This window comes from Carassius auratus, chromosome 6 (assembly GCF_003368295.1).
Source record: "Carassius auratus strain Wakin chromosome 6, ASM336829v1, whole genome shotgun sequence".
Lineage (NCBI taxonomy): Eukaryota > Metazoa > Chordata > Actinopteri > Cypriniformes > Cyprinidae > Carassius > Carassius auratus.
Window position 1 is genome coordinate 11,066,168 of NC_039248.1, and position 21,010 is coordinate 11,087,177.

The 21,010-nt window shown below is 36.7% G+C and overlaps 1 protein-coding gene across 1 annotated transcript in view; it reads right to left on the reverse strand.

The window, feature by feature from the left end:
* LOC113096331 (E3 ubiquitin-protein ligase PDZRN3-B) overlaps positions 1 to 15,249 on the reverse strand; it is an 88,720-nt gene extending 73,471 nt beyond the window's left edge. The window contains exons 1-3 of the mRNA XM_026261689.1: positions 14,368 to 15,249; positions 11,695 to 11,781; positions 8,540 to 8,647 (exon numbers count right to left, since the gene is read on the reverse strand). Coding sequence (XP_026117474.1) covers positions 8,540 to 8,647; positions 11,695 to 11,781; positions 14,368 to 15,081 — 909 coding nt within the window. The 5' untranslated portion in view covers positions 15,082 to 15,249. The remainder of the gene's footprint in view (positions 1 to 8,539; positions 8,648 to 11,694; positions 11,782 to 14,367) is intronic.
* Between the last annotated feature and the right edge of the window lie 5,761 nt (positions 15,250 to 21,010).

A 21,010-nucleotide genomic window follows, 5' to 3' on the forward strand; every position in this document is an offset into this window, starting at 1 on the left:
GATGGTTGAAACAATCCATAATGCAGACATGTTCTTTTTCAACATCTACCACACTTTCCTGACTTGGACAGGCTACATTTCTCAGGTCCTGCTGAGGGCATTCAGTGTGGGCTGTAATTAACAGGCCTGGGGCCTGGCCTGCATTACTGAGGGCAACATGGAGGAAACGGCTGCCTATTACTTCACGACCGAGGGTCTGTTAATCAGCCTATTAGCGTTTAATTGAGGGTAGTTAATTAGAGAGGCTATGGGGGTGGGCGGCTTGTATGGAGGGTGGGGGGTTGATGGGGTCTGACTGTGAAAGCAGCTGGGAAGGCAACCTGAGACTATTGTTGCTGATATGTTTACACAAGCCTTGTGATTGATTGGAAAGACAATTAACCTTAATTAAATACCTACATATCCCCCTCTCTAAACCTTTTAGAAGCTATAAATTATACCCACATATTCTTAAAATAGAGATAAAGTTTGCTTAACAGAATTTACAACACAATTATAGTAAGCCAAATTTAGGAACTCCTTCATACGCAGGTTAAAGAAGTTCTATATTAGTCTGAAAGGAATAGTGATACTTATATCCAACAGACATTTTTTTTATCTGCAAATTTCTTGGCTAATCGAGTATTGGCCCATTATAAAGTTCACTTGGCCAGTTAACAAATGCTGTAGAAATTATTATAATGCAACTACAACTGCTAACAATAAAAAAATGTAATTTTCATCTTCTTACAATTAATGCAAGCTATTAATCTTTATAATATTAAATACATGACATGCTCGGTCTCTATAGCAATGCCCACTGGCTTCACCATCAAAAACACACATTGTTGGCCAAAATTATTAGAACACTAGTATTTTCAAAAGCTGAAACAGCTATTTCTTAAAGCATCTTGGAAAAGTTGTCCCAGTTCTTCTGGACTGAGTCGGTCTCAGTTTGTTTTGTTTCTTCATGTCATTCCAGACAGACTGGATGATGATGAGATCAAATCTCTTTGTGGAGCACTGGCTGTTGTCAGACTCCTTGTGTAAACAGAAATCTCATTGTATGATCACAATTAATGGCAAAATGACTGTTTGGAGATTTAAACTGATATTTCCTACTGATAGACTGCAGATAGAGATAGAAGTAGCTGACTTTAGCTGTAGAAAATTCTATTATTAAATGCTACTGTACTGTATACACACACAATCATACATAAACCACAGGACTGTCCATTTCATCCACACATGCTCTGCTATAACAGAAGCCAAGACCAGAAGCATATTATATCCCTTTCAAGATTTCCAATGGATTTAATGCCCTGTAATATACCAAGTCAGCCATTCCAGTCAACTGGAACAGTCTTACTTCCCTATTCTCCTTCTCCCTGCTAACTTCATCTAAAAAAAAAAAAAAAGGCAGAGGCACAAATCCAATAAAGTCTTTGACAAAGGCTTTCTTCTTGCCATCAGATGCCAAATAACATGTGATACTGCCCAAAGTGAACTAGCTGCCACCTTTGATGAGCTCTTTTGGACTTGGTCAGAAATAACACGAGAGAGCCTTGTGATACATTCCACGCTAAAGATGACATGTGCTGTGATATCTTAGCTGTCAAGAAAGAAGGGTGGAGACTGGACACTGCAGAGCGGCCCCATGCTTGGTTGACCTGACTTTGTGTCCCTGAGGAAACTGAGAACACGTTCTCCTGATTAAAAAAAATAAATAAATAAATAAAATAATGTACATACAGTACATGTACTGGTCATAAAGTCCAGAGTGGGACAGATTAAGTTGTCTGGATGAGTTGATGAGATGAGATGATTTTGAAAAAATATTTTTAACTATGCTTTTTTTTTTTTAAACTACACATTATAGTATTGAAAAGTGTGTTGAAAAAAGCTAAACTTTATTTTCTGAAATTACAATTTAAAGTAAAAAAAAAAAAGTTACAAAATAGTATAAATGGTTCAGAATTTTTATTTTATTTTAGGTTGAAATTGAGCATGTTTTTATGAGATTTAACCAAACAGCATTTCACAAGGAAATGTGATCAAAGATTGAGAGGTTAATTAAGAACACTTTGAATCCAAACCCTTTGTAAACCACTCCACCCAAAATCAAAAGAAAGACCATAAGGACTACCAAAAGCCTACATCATCTAAAGTTGAAATAAAGTTCCCTCAAAGACTCAGGGCATCCCGAGTCTCCCTTTTCATAAAACCAAACCATTACAACATGTTTTCCTCCTATGTCCTTCATTACAGCTGTGATTTACAAGTTTCTTCTTAATCATCAGTGGACAAGAATGCTGACAACCTGCGTTCAAAGGACTGAGGACTCATCAGCATGCTAGCAATGGGCCCCATCCTCTCCAGACTCTTAACATATCTATTCAAGCTGCCACTCTTTTCATGTTGCCACTCACCCCTCACGCCATTTAACGCCACATCTGACAGCGAGCACACACTAAAATAACTGAAAGCACTGTTGGGTGCTAAGTGGTGCACTGTGGGTAACCTTACAGCTATATGGAGTTAGAAAAAGATATAAAGAGCCACTGGGGTTATTAGAAGGCTGCACTGCATTATATGTATTTGAAGCAAATTTGAAACAAGTCAGTTATTTTGCTATTGAAACATCTGTCCAAGTGCTCTTCTATTGAAGGAGGAAGCAAAAATAGCATGGCATGATCTTTAGGAAATGTAATAGGACAAATAAAATGCTAATTAAAAGCGAAAATCAATATATACTATACTATACTATACTACGAAATGACAAAACCATGACAAATGTTTCTCAGATATTTCCAGCTATATGCAAAATCTTGTTTGAAAACAACTAATCTTCTGTCTTGTTGGGGCTCTTGCTTCTTTAAGATGGCAAACACTGGCTTCTCAGTGGAGCTGCTTTTTTTTTTTAAAGTCTGGTTGTTGTTCAACCTCTGACCTTTGTCTGTTTGCAGGCTTTTACAAGGTGACATTTACAACCTAGTCTATCTCCATGACCTCTTTCTAGCCCAACACATCCAATGCTCCTGAAGATAGCCCTGACCTACACTTGGAGATATATATATATATATATATATATATAAAAACACATTGAAACAACAGAAGCTAAAGGTACTATAGCCAAGTACTATACTCCTAACTCCCCTTAAGTTGAGATGAAATAGGAAACCTAAATTAGCTGCCCCAAATAGTATACTTAAAGTTGGTGTGTGCCATTTTGTTGCATCTAAAATATTTTCTATCCCAGCTAAATGTTTAGAGACAACTATGAGTAAGACATTTGTGGGTTTATTTCCCAGACAAGTGAAAACCCTGTGACTCTGCATTACTTTAACATACCTTTGTTAATTTGAGTGGTCTAAAATGTAAACTTCCGGCTCAACCAATGGCGAATGGTGTATGAAAACCTGTTTTACCATACAATGCAGACTGGGGTCCATGTTTGGAAAACTACTCCATTTGGTGATGCACATTGCACATAGCTTATTATTAAACACACACTTAATTATCAGTAAGATACTTCAATATACGGTCATTGTCACTAGCACGCAGCATTTTCTATACTTTTTTAAAATTTACTTTTTTTTTTTTTTTATTTACTTCTATTGCTGCTATATAAATACCTTGTACAACCTTTTGCTCATTTTCTCTTATACACCCCTGCTCATAATATTATGTCTACAGTATACTGTACTGCACATATTATTTTATAAGCATTATTTTATTCTTTTTATCTTACTTTTCCATACCATATTTATATATCATTTTCTTGTGTTTGTATTCTTTAATAATTGCACTGTACATGGAAAAGACCTGACATACATTTCACTTGCTGGTCATATGCTCTCCATATAACCATGTATGTAACAAATAAAAATGAATCTTTAAATCTTGAATCATAGTGCACAGAATGTTTTAAAATTGAATAATTTTTTTATAATTTTTTTTTTTTACTATGCATAAAATTTAGAATTAGTATAAAAAAAAAATGTAGAATTAGTTAAAAAAAATGTAATATGTAAATTTTTTAACTGACTGCAATCTTTTTCTAGGCATCGCGGAGATATACAAAGTTCAACAATCACAATTTAAAGCTAAGGTCTGGATGGAATAAAGATTTTTTTCCAAACACAAGCGCTGTGTTAAATCCAATTATACATAAATCAAACTGTTGCAGGCAAACACGACTACTAGATGTGTGAAAATGTTCGAACCGTGTGGACCGCAAACACACCATTTTTTCCCCTTCCCTTTTTACATCTTTTTTTTTTTATGAGGAAAATAAATGTCTACAGCGAACAAGGCGCTATTCATCCGCTGAATTATCTGAGCTTGTCTCTCTGGTGCTTAACAGGGACATCTGCCATGATACTCCTCCATCGGACAGCCGTGCGAGATTCTAGATTTTTATGGGCATGTCATGTACATGCACATAACATCTCTGAGGCCAAAAGAAAATGAAGAATAAGGGGATTTCTCATGATTTTCCCAATTCACTCCCTATAAGATGCAAGCATTTAAACATTCCATCACTTTCTATAAAATCGGGCAGTGAAATTTATTTGAGCTCGTTCATAAGGGCCAGATGATCTGTGCAGTGTGTTCCAGACTCACTGAGTCACCCATCACTGCTGCTTTCAGGAACATGTGCACAAAGCCCACTGAATACCGTGAAGGCCCTGCTCACCCTATGACACAAATTCACACGCTCCGCCTGGATGCTCCCAGCATAGATGCTGTCGCAAGTCCAGAACACAGTGTACTGATCAGTGAATGCTAGTCACCCAACAGTCCCTCGCTTGAATGGTAAACAGCATAAAATGGACTCAAAGAGGTTCTGGCATATATTTGATAACAAGATAGCACTATAACACACCTTTCAAACAGCAGAAACATTATTAAAGTAGTTTTAAATGAGTCTCGACTTTTGCGATGCAGTTTGTTAACGTGTTCTATGATGTTGCTGGTTGCTTATTGGCCAAAATAAAAAAGGATCCCGACAATAAGCTGATACTTATTTTCATGTAATGCTTAAAACATTTAAATTATATTTATTTAATACTAATTATAGTTCAAATCTATTAAACTCATGCACATATCGCTCGAGACTTACTGATATAAAAAGTAGAATTAAACTTTATTGGGAGTACTACTTATATATATACAGTGCACATTTCTTAATATTAAGCCTAAAATGTGTTTTAATTGTATTACTGATGATTATCGGTCTTTAAATGCAAGATATTTAAACCTGACGTTTACTTACGATACTTCCACTTAAGCACAATCAAATACACTTCAGTATATTTTAGTTGGACTTCAGCACTACTTCTGCACAATTAAAGTGCATTAAGTACAACATTAGTTGTTTAGGCTACATGTTTCAATTGAATTGAGTCATCACGACATTATAGTATAGAGCGAAACAATATTATTTTGATTTGCTAGAAATTAAATTTAACCGGGTTACTAAAAGATGACGTTACAGTGAATAACGGTAAAAATTTGGATAAAACTGCATTCACAATTAAGTATCCAATACTGATGGACTTTAAAAAATAAAATAAAAAATACTTGATGAATCTTGGCCACTAAGATGAAACTAACAATCTTGGGCGTAACCAATTAAACCATTTTGAAAAAAAGGAACATTGACATTTAAAGAAACAACTTAAAAGGATATCAACAACATGCAGCAAGGTACTACACCTCAAAATGACAGTTACATCTATAGCATCTATGCAAAATTGCCAAGGAATACAAAGCTGTGTTTCTGCCACTGGAACTTTACCCAGAAACTAGGGACTTTGAGCTGGTACTCCGTGTTTTTCCACCACAGGAACCAGGATCTAAATAATGTTCTGGGTAAAAAAAAAATGCCCCTCAGAATGTCCCTGCTGGCGAGGTAGTACTTTTTCAAAGGTCCGGAACTTTCAGGGGCGGGACATGGGCACTAAACGTGCTGATTGGTTGAGTTCACTCGGCATTGTGATTTCAACCACCATTTATTCAGATAATTTTTAAAATATAATTAGTTTGGGGTAAATCTAACAGGTAATATTTGGTCTTTATTCAGGTAATCTATTAATATGTTAAAATGAAAATAAAGAGGGGCAATACTGTGTGATATAATATTTTGTTTTGTTGTAATGTTGGCTATATAGGCCTAAACATTTAGATGTACATTAAATATACAGTGAGGAAAACTGTAGTAGCCAAGGCGAGCTGACTGATGTTATCAAGCACGCTGCTGTTTGCAGAATTACCGGACTTGCGTCGTCCAGTACCCGGGAGTTCACAATCCTGAGTTGAACTCGCAAAGTCCAAACTACCGAGGATGCAAGTCCGAAATTTGCTTACTTTGTATTGAGAAATGCGGGCAGACCTACATCACCAGACTATTTGCCTTATCTTCACGGTACTTTTGACCGTGAAGAAACGCAGAAAGCAACAGGTCTGGGAGGAAAAAATGTTCCTGTGAAAAAAAGTTCCTGATACAATTGCTCTAGGTAATTTCGGTGGAAACGCAGCACAACTGAGCTGTGGGGAAAAAGGAAATAAATGGATAATCCGTATGATGGATGGAAAAATGCTGATGTAGCAAGAGAGACAAGAGGAGTGCTGGGGCCTGGAGGAAGATATTTTAAACCGCAAACTCCAGCTGAGTCTAAACTCTCATGGGCTATAAAGGATAGGACTACAGGGTGTTGGTTTAAAAAAAACTTACAAGTTTTAATGGGAACAAAACTGCTGTAAGCTATTTTGCATGAACTCTTCCCCTGTGATTTTATTTCTACAGAAAGCGATTTCTTAAGACGACAAAATCAAATATGCGATACCACCTGAGGCGCCGAAGTATCCATATTTTGGATATAGATTCCAAAGAATCCATATTTTGATCTCAGAGACCACATTACCTCAGGTGTCAACGATAGCAAGAAAAGCATCATCGCATCTTTTACGAATAGCAGAAACATTATCAATGTAGTTTTAAAACCTTCGATAAATCTCCTGAAGGAAGAAAAACATTTTATTCCCACGTTCACGATCCAAACTGACTGCACAGGGTGTGATCGGATTTGCACTGTGGGAGAGAGTTTCTGAATATACATTTTAAAGGTCTACTCAAGAAAATGGGCTTTGTGCTTCATGTTCCTTATGCATGTACATCCTCTGGCATGCATGCTGACTCACCTTAATTATTCAAAAGACAAAAAATTTATCAGGTCTAATGCCACCCTAGAGCAAAATATCTTGAAAAAGTTTACACTACAATGAAAATACTAAACCAGTCACAGATAACCCTTCTCAAATATCTATGTATTGTGAAGTTGATGTCTTAAAAAAAAAAGAAAGGAAAAAAAAAAAGAATGAAAAGGCAGAGATGTAGGTGACATTCACAAAAACCATAAGGAACAATCTCGGATATTACAGCAAAGCAGCAGTTGGCATACGTAGCACAATCCAAAGCTTTTCCCCTCACTCTGGCCCCTTCCTCCAAGTAAGTCATACTAGCACATTTCCGTCCAATGCATTAACCAATCTGGGACCCAAACATCCACCAGTTTAGTGGCCTTAAGTCACCAGGTGCCGAGTGCATTACTGTCGCTTTAGATGGCTCAATCAATCCTTTGTCTCAAGGGATTACAGCTTATATAAACGAACAGGAGAGCTTAAGACACTTACGGTTAGCACACTGCATGTGGCTGCACTTAAAAGTTAGTAGCAGACACAACTTCCTCATCCTACATACTGCATATTCTGACGTCAAGCGCAAATGAATAAATCTCACAACCAAAAAGTGGTGTTTTCAACTAACTCTTGAGGGGAAAAACTCTTGCGGTGAAAGCTACCATTTTGTTGAATGATGATTTGACTATACAAAATGAAAATATTTACATTGACTTAGCAAAACAATTGTACAGACCCAGGCCATATTTATAACATTCTACAGCGAATTTCATGCTGCTATAAAAGCAACCTTTGTAGGGCTGACTTTCTATGCACCCTTAAAAGCGACGACTGAGAACTTTTGGCCTTTGTAAACAGTCCAGATTTTGTCCCAAGGTAGGAGAAAGCCTTCTGACCTGAAGCCAGCCAGGAAGGATTCCTTTGTACGTCAGTAGTCAGGGCTAAAAGATTTTAACAAGAAGTTTGTAAAAGTTACCTCCATTTTTAGAGTATAAATGCAATATTTTATTTAAGTATTTATGTTCAATACCAGCATGTACAACTGTTCCTTTTAGGATGAACTGTAATTGGCAAAAATCTTAGATTTAAAACGGTGTCCCACATGGTTAAACATGTTTAAAGTTTCTATCCCAACCAGCCATGATTGCAACAAATGACATTGCACTACAAATCTAATTGGTCAAAAATCTCCATAACTGTGAAAGCATATTAAATACGTTATGATTTGCTCTATTTGCGACACTATGCACAACAATTAGATTTTTAGCATGGAAAGGAAATCATAAATAAATCTCTCGAGTTGCTGCATTGCATATTGGTTAGGCCAGAGTATCTGGCATTAAACAGAGACACTTACCTCCATTATCCTGTCATGGATCTGTAAACCCCCTTCTTTATCTGCCGGTCCATTTTCCACAATCTTCGACACAAAGATTCCTTCATTCGAAGTGCCATCTTTATTATCCTGCAATTCAAAAACAAAGCAGCAATATTTAGCAAAAAAATATCAATAAATCTAAATTAATAAACCATTCATTAAAACTCTTTAGTAAGGGTTATAGATGCAAAGTAATTTTTATTGCAAAATAAAAATAATATGAATAACAAAGATACACAAAGAAACATCCAAAACACAAATAATTGTTTGCAGGTGTACAAGCAATGTGCTCTATTGTTTAGCTTCTCTGCAAATGCATTGTCAAATGAAAGACATATTGTGTTCGTGGGAGGATTGGGGTGACTTCAAAAAGATGATCACCATTTATTATATGAAACTATAACCTGGACAGGAAGGTTATAGCAAAACCTCTGCAAAAATATTGATAAACCCACCCCCAAACCACATCAAACCGCATTAACTCTGTGCCATGTTGTGTGACCCTGTGCTGTAATTTTTTGTGGAATACTTGAGAAACCACAGGAAGTCAAACTGTGAACTCTGCAGTTAATTACTGTAAGCCCTTCCCTCTTACCCCATTAAAACAACAACAACATCCTTATTTACCAGAAGATCCTAATTTTGATATGTTGTAGAATAAAATTTCATGAACTCTGTAAACAAAATGAAGTGACCGCATATCCTAAACTAAAGATGTAGTACCCTGAAAAGCCCTGTAGCTAATATTTAAATAGAATATATATATATATATATATATAAACAAATGTATAACCACTGTACGTTGTGATTGAATAATCAGAATCAAGTTTTCCAGAGTGAAAAATAAAAACTGCTACCTACAATTCTTGCCACCTTTGAAATTTTAAATGCTTTCTAAATAAACAGCTCACTAAGTTTTAGGAACATATCTAGGTCTTATGAGCAGACACGATGGCTGGCATGTCAAACATTTACTAGGGAGGGGTCATGGCCACGTTGAAGTAGTTCTACAGTTGCTAGGAGATGCAGACATTTGTGTCACTCATTAGTGACTGACCCCTTCCACTTTAGCATAAACTCAGCCATAGCAATTTGGACTATATGCTATAACAGTGGTGAGTTTTTATAAATAAATAAAGCCTTTTCTTTGTGATGAGGCAACTTCTGGGTTTTAGAAGAAGCCTTGGAAACTTGGCTGTTGTAGTAATTTTCCCCTTTGGAAGGTTTTGCTGCAAAAGTCCAGTTCAGACCAAAGTGCGTCACACTTCTATTTCAGACGAACCACAAACAAACACTTCTTAAATGGATTGGTGCTTATTCACACTGATATGGATACCACAACTACCACTTCAGGGTGGACCAACGTACCAAAGTGGCACTTTATATGTTAGATATAATTTATGTCTGTATTTTCCCAGTTGCCATTTCCACTTAAAGTTAGTTCACCAGTGATACACTGAGAATCTGAAAGAACCTGACAGATAGTAAAGTGGCATATTTTGTTGTTTATCATCATAATTGAAGTTTGGTTAAAACTAGCTCAAAATATAATAATATATGTATGACATGAGGTAATCTTATGTTTATTTAAAGGGGTCATATGATGCGATTTCAATTGTTCCTTTCTCTTTGGAGTGTTTCAACCTCTTGGAGCATAAAGAAGATCTGTAAAGTTACAAAGATTAAAGTCTCAAATCCAAGTCAACGATGCCCTCCTAAAATGGCTCGTTCTAACATGCCACCCAAATGTTCACGCAAAGAAAGAAGGCATAACTTTTTGTTGTTTCCGTCGGCATCATGTCATGGAGATGCTGTGTGTTTGGTTGTGAAAGTGAAAACTACTTTGTTTGGCCTTACAAAAGAGGACACAACTAGAAAACATTGGTTAAGTTGTATTTACAACTGTATTCAACCCAAATATTCAGATGTGTGTAGTGCATTTTACAGAGGAAGAGGACTGTTTCCTGAACCTGTAGCCTAAAATGAGTCTGTGGCTGTTTCTATAAAGTGGGTTAATTCCAACTTTGCAAGGACAGTATGGCGCTTCTGACTCACAACCTGTGAGTATGTTTACATATTTAAAGGATTTGCCACTGATAATTCAAACATGAGTTTTGGGCAGAGTGGAGTAGAGCTTGTTGCTTGTTGTTTGTCCGATCACAAATCCAGCCATGGTTTTATGGTTACGCAGCGTGATACGCAAAGTAGAAGTCATTATAATCAGTAATTATGTCACCACTGGATGCAGCAATTGCCTCATTTGTAATGGGTTTTATTGGTTGTGTCTCGTCGTAAGTACCATAACGTTTCCATCACACTCTTGAGGAACTCGGCCAATCACAATGAGCTGGATAGCTGGCTAATCAGCAAACACCCGGCCTTCAGAACGATGAGCTTTTTAGCAACATCATATGACTCCTTTAAAATATGCGTTATCTGAGATTCCTAAGTTTTTACATTAGCAAAACACAGCTTAATTTAAAAAAAAAAATTCTTATTTTGATAATTTATCAACACATCTGCATGTTCATGGTTCCTTGTTGTCAGATAATGTGACATGACATGTAGGAAAACTTTTTTTTTATTATTGTTAATCAATTTTTTTCTTTCTTATTTTACGGATTTAATTATTAGGTGTATGAACTAAATAGAATTAACCAACAGCTGGGTTTCCATCCAAAGCTGCGAATTTAACTTAATGTCAAAATTGGAATATCGCATAAAACATTTGTGAATAAGCACCATTTTCATCAAAAGAGTCAAAAGAGAACAAAATCGGCATTAAACATAACTAAGAAAAGTAGGAAAAGCCACTAAATGTATGAATTTTTATATATATATAATAAAAGGGAGCAGATAAAACACAATAAATGTGGTCAAAGTCACATGAATTTTGATGCGCATGTTGGAATTAATTCATAAAATGCATTTCCATCTCCCATTATTTGCATTAATTTTTCTCACAATTAAAAAAACCACCTCAAGCGAGCGTAAAAGCCTTTTTGCAAGTTCATTTGATTTTATCTTCCAATACTCGTTTCTTATACTTAATACTTAATGTGCATTAAAAAAAACAGAGTGAGAGAAACATAGCTAATGACATAATACAAAGGTGTAAGTATTTCTAAACTTACAGCACATGGTCGTCCCCCAACGATATTGAAGCCTAAAGATCCAGACTCACGATGGAGTATAGCTGTGACACTTTTGGCCTCTCCACCCTGTCAAAAGAGAAAACCATATAAATTACCCATTAACTCATGAACTAATGAAATTACTAAGCATTTACATTTGGGAAGTAGAAACATTTGAGCTTCCAAACGTAATATGTCAAACGTAACGCTTCAGGGTGTGTTTTTATAGTACAAGCTCTTAAATCATCTGCAGGCATCACGGTTTACAATACATTTGACTGTGACCAAAAGTGGTGCGTGAATAAACAAGTAAAGAGGTACACCTGTTAGAGTCATCAAACATAATGTTCTGCAATCTAAAGAATTCTTCTAAGCTTAAAGCATCTTGGAAAAGGAGCTGTCAACTGGCTGGCAGCTTTAAGGGTTAATGCCTTGTTCCGTGCTCATTTGGTCGAGTATAGTAACACATTTTCAGCAAATGGCAAAAGGAACGTGGAGAAATGAGTGGTGTCAGCATTTTATTCCTCACTTAAGTTGGCACTGCATTGGATCAGCGTCTAAAGCAGCTGTCATTTCTGTGGGTCACAGAATACAGTGTCTAAATATAATACAGACATCAATGGCATGCATGTACAGTGTCCTCTTTACTATCTTTGCTGAGTGTATGCAATGTATGCCTCCTACTGAAGAATGCACCCCACTGAACCAGGTCATGGGAACAAGTGACCAGTCCCATAATTCCATGGGAAACAATGCCCGTAGAAGGCAGCGACTCCACTTAAAACAAATGCACATCACTGTATGTCAGTGGTTTTCTGCCAATATGTTTCAGTTTGATAACGGTAAAAGGACAGGGCAGCTTGGTAAATAATACAAGTGTGGAATGATGTCAGAGCATGACTCATCTAAAGAATAAATTATCTTGAATTGTGAAAACAATCAAACATATACTGCATAATACATGCTGAAATGCTCCAGTGATGATATGAAAACTCTTGTGATATCATTTTTTTTTCTTCTTCTGGAGCAGCTGGATCAACAGCCCAGCGTTCAGCAGACAGGCCCAATCCTGCAAATGTCAGCTCCTCATCATCGCCCTCCTTTTCCCAGCCCTGCGTTGCTTCAACTCACTTGACTGATGAACCATGGGATGGGAACAGCAAGAGAGACTACATTCCCCAGCAGGAAGGCAGTCGCTGGCACTAAGACATCATTCAGAACCCATAAACATGTTCACTCAAAGGGAGGTTGCCTTAGGATCTTGTGCTCCTTCATCAAGCGGTCAAGGGAGGTTATCTGTCACAAGTGTAACTCACTGACATTTTTCCATGCTCCAATGGTGTCCTGAAGTGAAAATATGTTACAGCTAATCTGAAAGGCATCAAACATGCCAGAAGATGTTATTGCACTTGATGTAAGGCATCGCAAGGACATACTGCACTAAGAAAAAAGGGCCATAGTAAAGTTTTTTTTTTTTTTTTTTTAATTTGGTCATGTGCCAATGTATTCTTTTTAGCATATGGAGTACAAAATATACACCAGAGTACATACCACATGTACTGATGTACTAGTTATGAATAAAATACTGTACTTTTGTTACATTTTATAGTCTTATGGTTGAATTACGTCATGAAGAGCCAAACTTCAAAACCAGCTTAAGCAATGTGTATTTCAGGGCTGGAGGAAACCCTGACATAAAAAATCTGATTAATCAACAACAACAACAAAAAAATACATACATAAATAATAAAAAATAATAATAATGAGGCAACAAATACAAATCTGACATTTATATCAACAATCAAGCAAGCAAACATTTAATAATAACAACAACAACAACAACAGCAACATACAATTGCATAAAAAGTCTGAATATGAACATCAATAATTCCACCATTTTTTTTAGGCTTTTTTTTTTTTAGTTAGGATTTTAATTTTTTTCTTCTGCGCGACCGTTTCCTCTGCCTCCAAAATCGCTCAAAGCGGGTTTCTTTTCCTAGTACAATGGAAAAGTAGGAGTGGGGCTACAGTTGAAGAACTGGAACGCTTTGAGCGAGGACGTAAAATGTCTGTCGCTCGCTCCACTCATAAATGCAACTCCAGGCCAGGGTTTGCGAGTTGATTGAACTACTACACGCGAAGCTTGGTTTGGCCTTCTTTGGAACTATTTTCTTTGGCGGAGAAGAAATATACGAAGTAACTATCCAAATTTGCCTTGAATGCAAGTCAAGAATATTAATTGCTAATCCAATTGCCTATTTCTAGAACTATAAACAGCTATAATATTTTAAATAAATAGGGAAAGAGAACAAGAACAAACCACAGTAAATCGTTTTTTCCCTAAAATAAAATTGGGGGGGGGTGTCAGCAAAAACAGCTTCCATGTTATGGAAGCATTATCATATCGTGCCTTAAAAATGCCACTGTAACCACCATTTCTGCTAAAATACCATAATCAGCATAGTAGCATAATGTAAAACCGCTACAAATTGTGACAATTTTATTCAAGTAGGTGACTTTTAAGTTACTTTTAGAATCGTTATTTGCTTTATTATGACAGTGGTGGCCAATTCTTCTTTACCACAGTTTCACTGTAATAGCTACTGAAAACTACGGTTACCATGGGGAATGTTTGTAGGAGTCATTGAGCTGTTGGCAATGTTGTTATCTTACCTTACACGGTGGAGAGATGCTCTTGGACAGAGAGTCAATCCTGGCGCTGTATTCAGTGAATTTCTTCTGATACTTCAGCGCTGTCATCTGAAGCTCGTTATGGACAGCCGACAGTTGAGCCAGAAGCGATTTCTCTCTTTTAGTCGATTTGAGAGCTTGTTTCTTCAGCTCCTTATCCAAGCTGACAACTTTCCCTTGCAGCGCGCCGTTGTGCGCTTTGAGGGCTTTCAAGCAGCAGTGGTTGTCCAACTTCTGCTCCTTATGAGTGAGCATCAATCCGCATCCACTCTCGCATATCCCGACCGCTCTGTAATCACACGATTCACGCATGTGAGCATCCATATCTTTAAGGTTGAGCACTTCGCTGCAGCCCTTATTCCTACATTTGGCAGGGGAATAATCGCACATCTCCGCGTGCTCCGCCAGATGCTGGAGTTTGACGATCTTCTCGCAGCCCCGCGCGTGATTGTCACATTTAATGTCTAACTTTAATATCAAGTTTTTCAGAGGGAGGACGTGGTTGAGCTCTTTGGTGGAGATCCTTTGGCATTTGACCGGGCAGCTGCTCTGCTGGACGACCCACGGCAGCACACAGCCGGCGCAGAAGACGTGACCGCACGGGGTAGTGAGAGGATCCTCCAAAACTTTATTACACAAGTTGCATTTGAAGTCTGGGTCCACAGCCCCCTTGAAACGATCCAACTCAAATCCCATTTTGTAAAAAAAAAAAAAAAAAAAAAAAAAAAAAAAAAAAAAAAAGGAAAAATCCAAAACGGAACCGGGACTCCCACAGAAAAGCACAGGGGTTTAATCGCTATTCGGTCAAAGTCATTAGAAGAGCTCAGAGAAACTGAGTAGACCAGTACGAGCACTTATACTGACTGAACTAATTGCCTGAGACTTCCTATGGGGGAGTGAAGTGTTGCAGATTTGGGTACCGTAACTATTTGAAGAACTGCGCACTCACCGAGGTGACTTAGACTAGCCTAAAAAGTTGAGCCAAACAACTTTCATGCATGAAAGTGGTTCACTACATATCATTTTTACAAAGAAATATAGTGCAAGCACACTTTTCAAGTTAAACACTAATAGGAAAAATGTTTGGTTTTGTGAGTTTTAAATGATAAAAACAGTAGGCTTACACAGAGACCAGGGCTAGTTGTCACTGGTTATGTATGTGTGTATTAGTGATATATGCGTGTACATTATATATATATATATATATATATATATATATATATATATATATATATATATATATATATATATATATATATATATATAGCTATATAAAAGTGTTATAAAATCAGTGTGGGTTTATTTTTGAAAGTAATCAACATGTTAATGGTGAATTTAGAAATTTCAGATTTTTAAAATATTTATTTGAAATGTGAAAATATTTTGTATTATATTGTATTATATGATGTTTTGTTATTTAATGCAATGACATTCATGCATTTTAAATGTGGCTTAAGTATCTAAATACTATATATATATTTTTTACCATATCAGATGCACACACACAAACATAAAAAACCTAAAAAAAAAAAAAAAAACCTGCCATTAGAAACATGTTTTGTGTGCTTATTCGGAGCAGCTGAGAAGCTCAAGCAAGATTACAGATTTCAAACTCTAAAAGCCCCGAAGCTAAAGATGCTGCTTCACATCTTGGTTTGCATGAATGGCCAGTGATGCTTCTTAGGGGGAAAATAATCATCTGTCCCAAGTGTTTTCTGATAAGTAAATGGGAGCTTGTGAGCGTATGATTTGCCTAAAATGTGTATTTGTGTTCAGTGTGTTTTGTGTATAGAGGAACCTGGATTTTAAATACAGCTAATTTAAATAAGGACATTTTCCATCTCGGTAGGAAGTAGCATGGTCATAAAAGCATTTGAATTGTAAATGACTGGGAGCCACAGACAGGGTCACTGACAGCTATGTGCAGTGAGAGGACAAGAAAGGCCTTTACTTTTGCAGCTTAACTATCCTTTGTGAACAGCGTGGATCTCTCCCGCTATTGACTGATCTGAAGATGGGAAATTCTTTTCATCAATATTCTGTGAAATCAAATTTCATTGCTCTGCCGTGACATAGCGATTCAATCCACATGTGCATTATTAAATTACAATTTCCAAGTTCATTACTGACTCTAGGGTATAAAAAAAGAAAGAAAGAAACATAAAAGTAACATTTGCAATCACGCATAAATTTGTGTCTTTTTCTGATCTTCAGATGGAAATCTGTTCCTCAGAAAAACAAATGTCAGAGGATGGGCTCAGTAATTTAATTGACACTGATAGAAGCAATCCAATCAAAAGGAGTCAAATATATTGAGTATCACATGCCGAAATGTACAGCCAACACTATTTAATTTATCTTCCATATTTATTTATTTATTTATATTTTTTCAAGAAGTTGAGAAAAACACTACTGGGAAATTGTCAATTATCATACATATAGGAAAATAAATAGATCTTTAATAAGATTTTTTTTCCTCCAAAGTCCATGATGTTGACCTTGATGTACAAAGTCTCAGCCTTGATTTAACCACCTGCCAAGCTATTATTCAAATGGATCATGTGCAACCAGATAATTACATTACAGATGCAGTTTGGATACACATCATTACATTGTAATACGAAACATTCAAAATAAACAATAGTCTCTGAAGTGCACTTACCAAAAAATGAATCCTTGTAATTTAGGAAAGAACTTGAGTCTTGTTTATTTGTTGGCCGTACCAGAGAACTCAGATGGCTTGGATCAAGTAATGCAAGGTTAAAAATAAAGATCATTTGTGATAAGATTTGATCTTGCTCTTCGACTCTGGGCTGTATTGGATGTTACCGAACCATTTCTCATGCCCTGCATTTCTTCCATCATAGCTCACATGTCTAGAGTCTTTCACCCCACCCTTTTGGATCTAATGAACTTGAATATTTAAGTAAAAAGAGTCCCCAGACTTCTGCAGTGGTACTTTAAAGTTTTGTAAGTTATGTTGCATCTTTTCATAATGTACAGAACATTTTTGTTGGATTAGAATGTATGTTTTTAGAGGGCTTTTTGTTATATTAAAGAGGTAAAAAAAAATGGCTCTGTAAAACAATGCATTGGTTGTTTGCACAGAAAAGCTGTTATTAAAGCATTGTAATGAGTTGCAATCATTTTCTAAATTCACATGCTGCTAGTTAACCCACTTCTTGAGCTTTTTTCTGTTATTGTGCAATTTTGTATAAGACTTTATTTCCTTATAGAAACAAATCTCCCACTTTTAAATCCATGAAAAGACTGGGAATTCCTAAGTCCATTTAGTGTATTATATATAAGGTTATTGGCTTGTAAGTGCTGAAGCCTTTACCTACTGTAGAGGGATACAGAAAGGCCTATCTTTCTTTAGGTGAGGGCTTCATTTGGAGCTTTGGATGCCAGCCATAACTGCAGTCATCACCACTCTGCTATAGTGATGATATGTCAAGAACATGAGGGCGATGTGGGATTGCGGGATCTTGTAAAGACTAATTGCTTTTTTCATCCTGCATTGCGACAGACTTGCGATCAAAGGCAATGAGTGAAATGAGATATTTCTTAACCTATTTTTTCTTTATCATCATACCATTATTGCAGTCAGTTGTAAACACTGAGATATGAAATGCAACTGCTTATAATGTATATGCACTGATGCATTTATAGATTTTCTTTGAATTCGTTTGCTCACTTGCGGACATTGTTGTACGTGCCTGTAGCATACGAGTCAGTTAAATTTAGTTTAAAGCAACTGGACTTCGTTATCCATTCGTTTTATTTTATTAGGTCTGTAGCCCTCTGCCATTGACCCCAATCAGAGCCTGTTAGCGGTGAGCCCATGTTGTGTCCACCTGAGCTTGAAACACAGATGTTTCCCATAGTCTGCTGCTTTTTCTTTGACATTCCTTTATATTCTCGTACCAGTTGCAGTTTATTATAAAATGTCTGGCAATTGTCTGTGAAGTTTTTCAGTCACCCGGGTCATCGTAGAATAGTTGAAAGAAACCAGTACAGTAACTGGCTTATAGGATTACTGTAGTTCACTGAAAAATGAAGCACCATTCCTGCATTCTTCATATACCTTTTTAGAGTCTTTATGCTTAGGTTGTGTACTCTGTTTTGCAGCGGGAGTTAGACAAGTCTATGCAGATCTTATGGTGACCTTGTGATCTTGTTCTTGTGTACTGGTAAGGAAATGTGTCTTAATGCAACACATGCAAGGCCACACTTGTCTCCTGGATGATGTCGATGACAGACGGTGTGAGCAAAACTTATGACAGCAGATTGCTCACCTTTACATTTCTGTGTTTATATGTGGAGCACAGAAATGCAATGTCAGGAAAATTTGTTTAAAAAAAAATTTAAACTTGTCGATGCACATTAAGCTGGGATATATAAGTAAGACAAAGGTTGATTTCCCCAAAAATGTGTAAACACTTTCTCCTTGGTATTTTCAAAATATTGCTCTGTTTGTTTGAGAATCCCAAGCAGCCTGCACAGCAAGAGTCTGGGGTGGGGCCTTCTGATATTGTAACCAATGGGAGATGTGGGAGTGTACTGTTGGGTGACGTTACAGTAGACATTACACTACACACAGCTTTCAAGCATAATACTTCTACCTTATATATATATATGCATTTTGCATTTTGCATTTTCATCTTTGTTTATATCACGGGTGGTTGGCCAGCAAATTACTGTAAACTGAAGTAGACTTTCAAAAACACTATTAAATGAAAAGGCAGTACATTTGTCCACATTATTTGTAACGTAAGAGTGTGTGCGGCCATTTGTGACTTGAATGCATGAGGCTCCGGGTGTCACGTGCTTTCAGTAATTTTAGCTGCTTGATACTACAAGTTGGTAGCCTATTTGTTATTCTTGAAGTTATTTACCTATAGCAGTTAATGAATCGGAAGTCTTGCACATTCACAGAAAATATTACTTACACGTAACGAAAAAAGGTGGACATCCTCATTTAGCTTTTAGGAACTATCCAGTCAACACTAATAACAGTGCAGTCCCTTAAAACCTTCATTTGTTGGGATAGCTGAGAATATTTAGTAATGTGAACGATCAGGTACAATCATTTCAATTTTGTATAGAATAGATCAAAACGTGGAGTTGCCTTTTATGCAAACCACTTTCTTATGGACTCTGCTGAGACTGCAAATTTAAATCTAGGGGGTGATTAAATTCTAAAGAGAGAGGGTGGTTAGGAGACAGCTGTGTTTTAGAGAATAAGAATGAGTGGGAAAGATGAATAGCATCCTTTATTCCATAGAGGGTTTAGCGATGAACTTCAAGTCAGACACAGAGATGACATAAGTCTTACACTGGTTGACTTCAGTGTTGATGTAATTCGGGAACACAATAGGTCCTGGAACTCTGGGACCTCCTCCACAATATCTTTCATCGGCGGAGTGGGTCTGCATTCGATCTTGTATTAAATGCTTTTGGCAGCTGAGCTAGCGTAGTGCATTAGCCATAGAGGTTCCCAAATAACAAGTGTGTAATATTAGAAACAGATGACTTCTTTACAAAGCAGACGACCCCAAGTGCTTAAAACAGAGCAAAATGAGAAAAACAACTAAAGACTGTGGCGTTAAACAACATTGTTTTGGTACATCCCTGAGACACGAAACAGAAAGAATTGATTAGGCTTGTTTTACTGTGTGGTCTTGCATCTGCTTCTTTTTGATTGAACTGATTTCAAAGTTAAGCGTATTATTCGAAACACTAGGCTGACCCTGAATCAAAATAAGGTTTGTTACAAAAGCTTACAGTAATGTTCCAATGCTTTTTTGGAAGTCAGCTGTTAAAAATCTTTATAAAAAGTACAGTTCTGACTCCTAAAACTGATTAGACAAGCCACATTTGATGGCGTCATAAAATAGCCAATGACTGCACATGATTTAAATTATACAAAGGGCTCCGAAAGTCTGAGACCACATTGAAAATGTGGTACTTTTCATTTAAACCTGGAAATAAACAGGGTTTAAAACGTTTTAGGGTTTTGAAAAAAGTAATGCAAAGAAAGGTTATGGCTTAAAATGAATAAAAAGCATATTAGATTCTGAAATTCAAGCTATGTTGATTAATAGAATTTGTAATGTAAATTGTTCCTAAATTATGCAAAAAAAAAAAAAACTATACTAATGAGTGAAAAACGATTTAATATTGCCACATTTTATAAAATCAATAAAGCACGACAGACCGCATTCTACCTTATACATTAAAACCAACCCTTTAATCTGATAAAATCACCAATTCACAAATTCTCATGTCTTATTGCTTTATTAAACCATTCAGCCCTCACTATGTTTCTTCATATACGCATATTATCACCTCCAAGCTCCTATATCTGCTGTAGGCACTTGGAGATGTGTGAGCTGGGCGCTGTTCCAGCATAAACCTAAGAGGAGGTGATAACACCAATGGAAACAGACATGTGTCTTGTCCCGATGAGATGAGTGGTAAGTAGCTGAGCTTTTATAACTGATGAGGAGACATCAGGAAAGCATTCTCGCATTGTGCTGCAAGCTTGTGTTGAATTGGAGGAAACCATTATACTTAAATGTGCTTACGGGACACAATACCTTCATAAAGCACCTTCATAAAG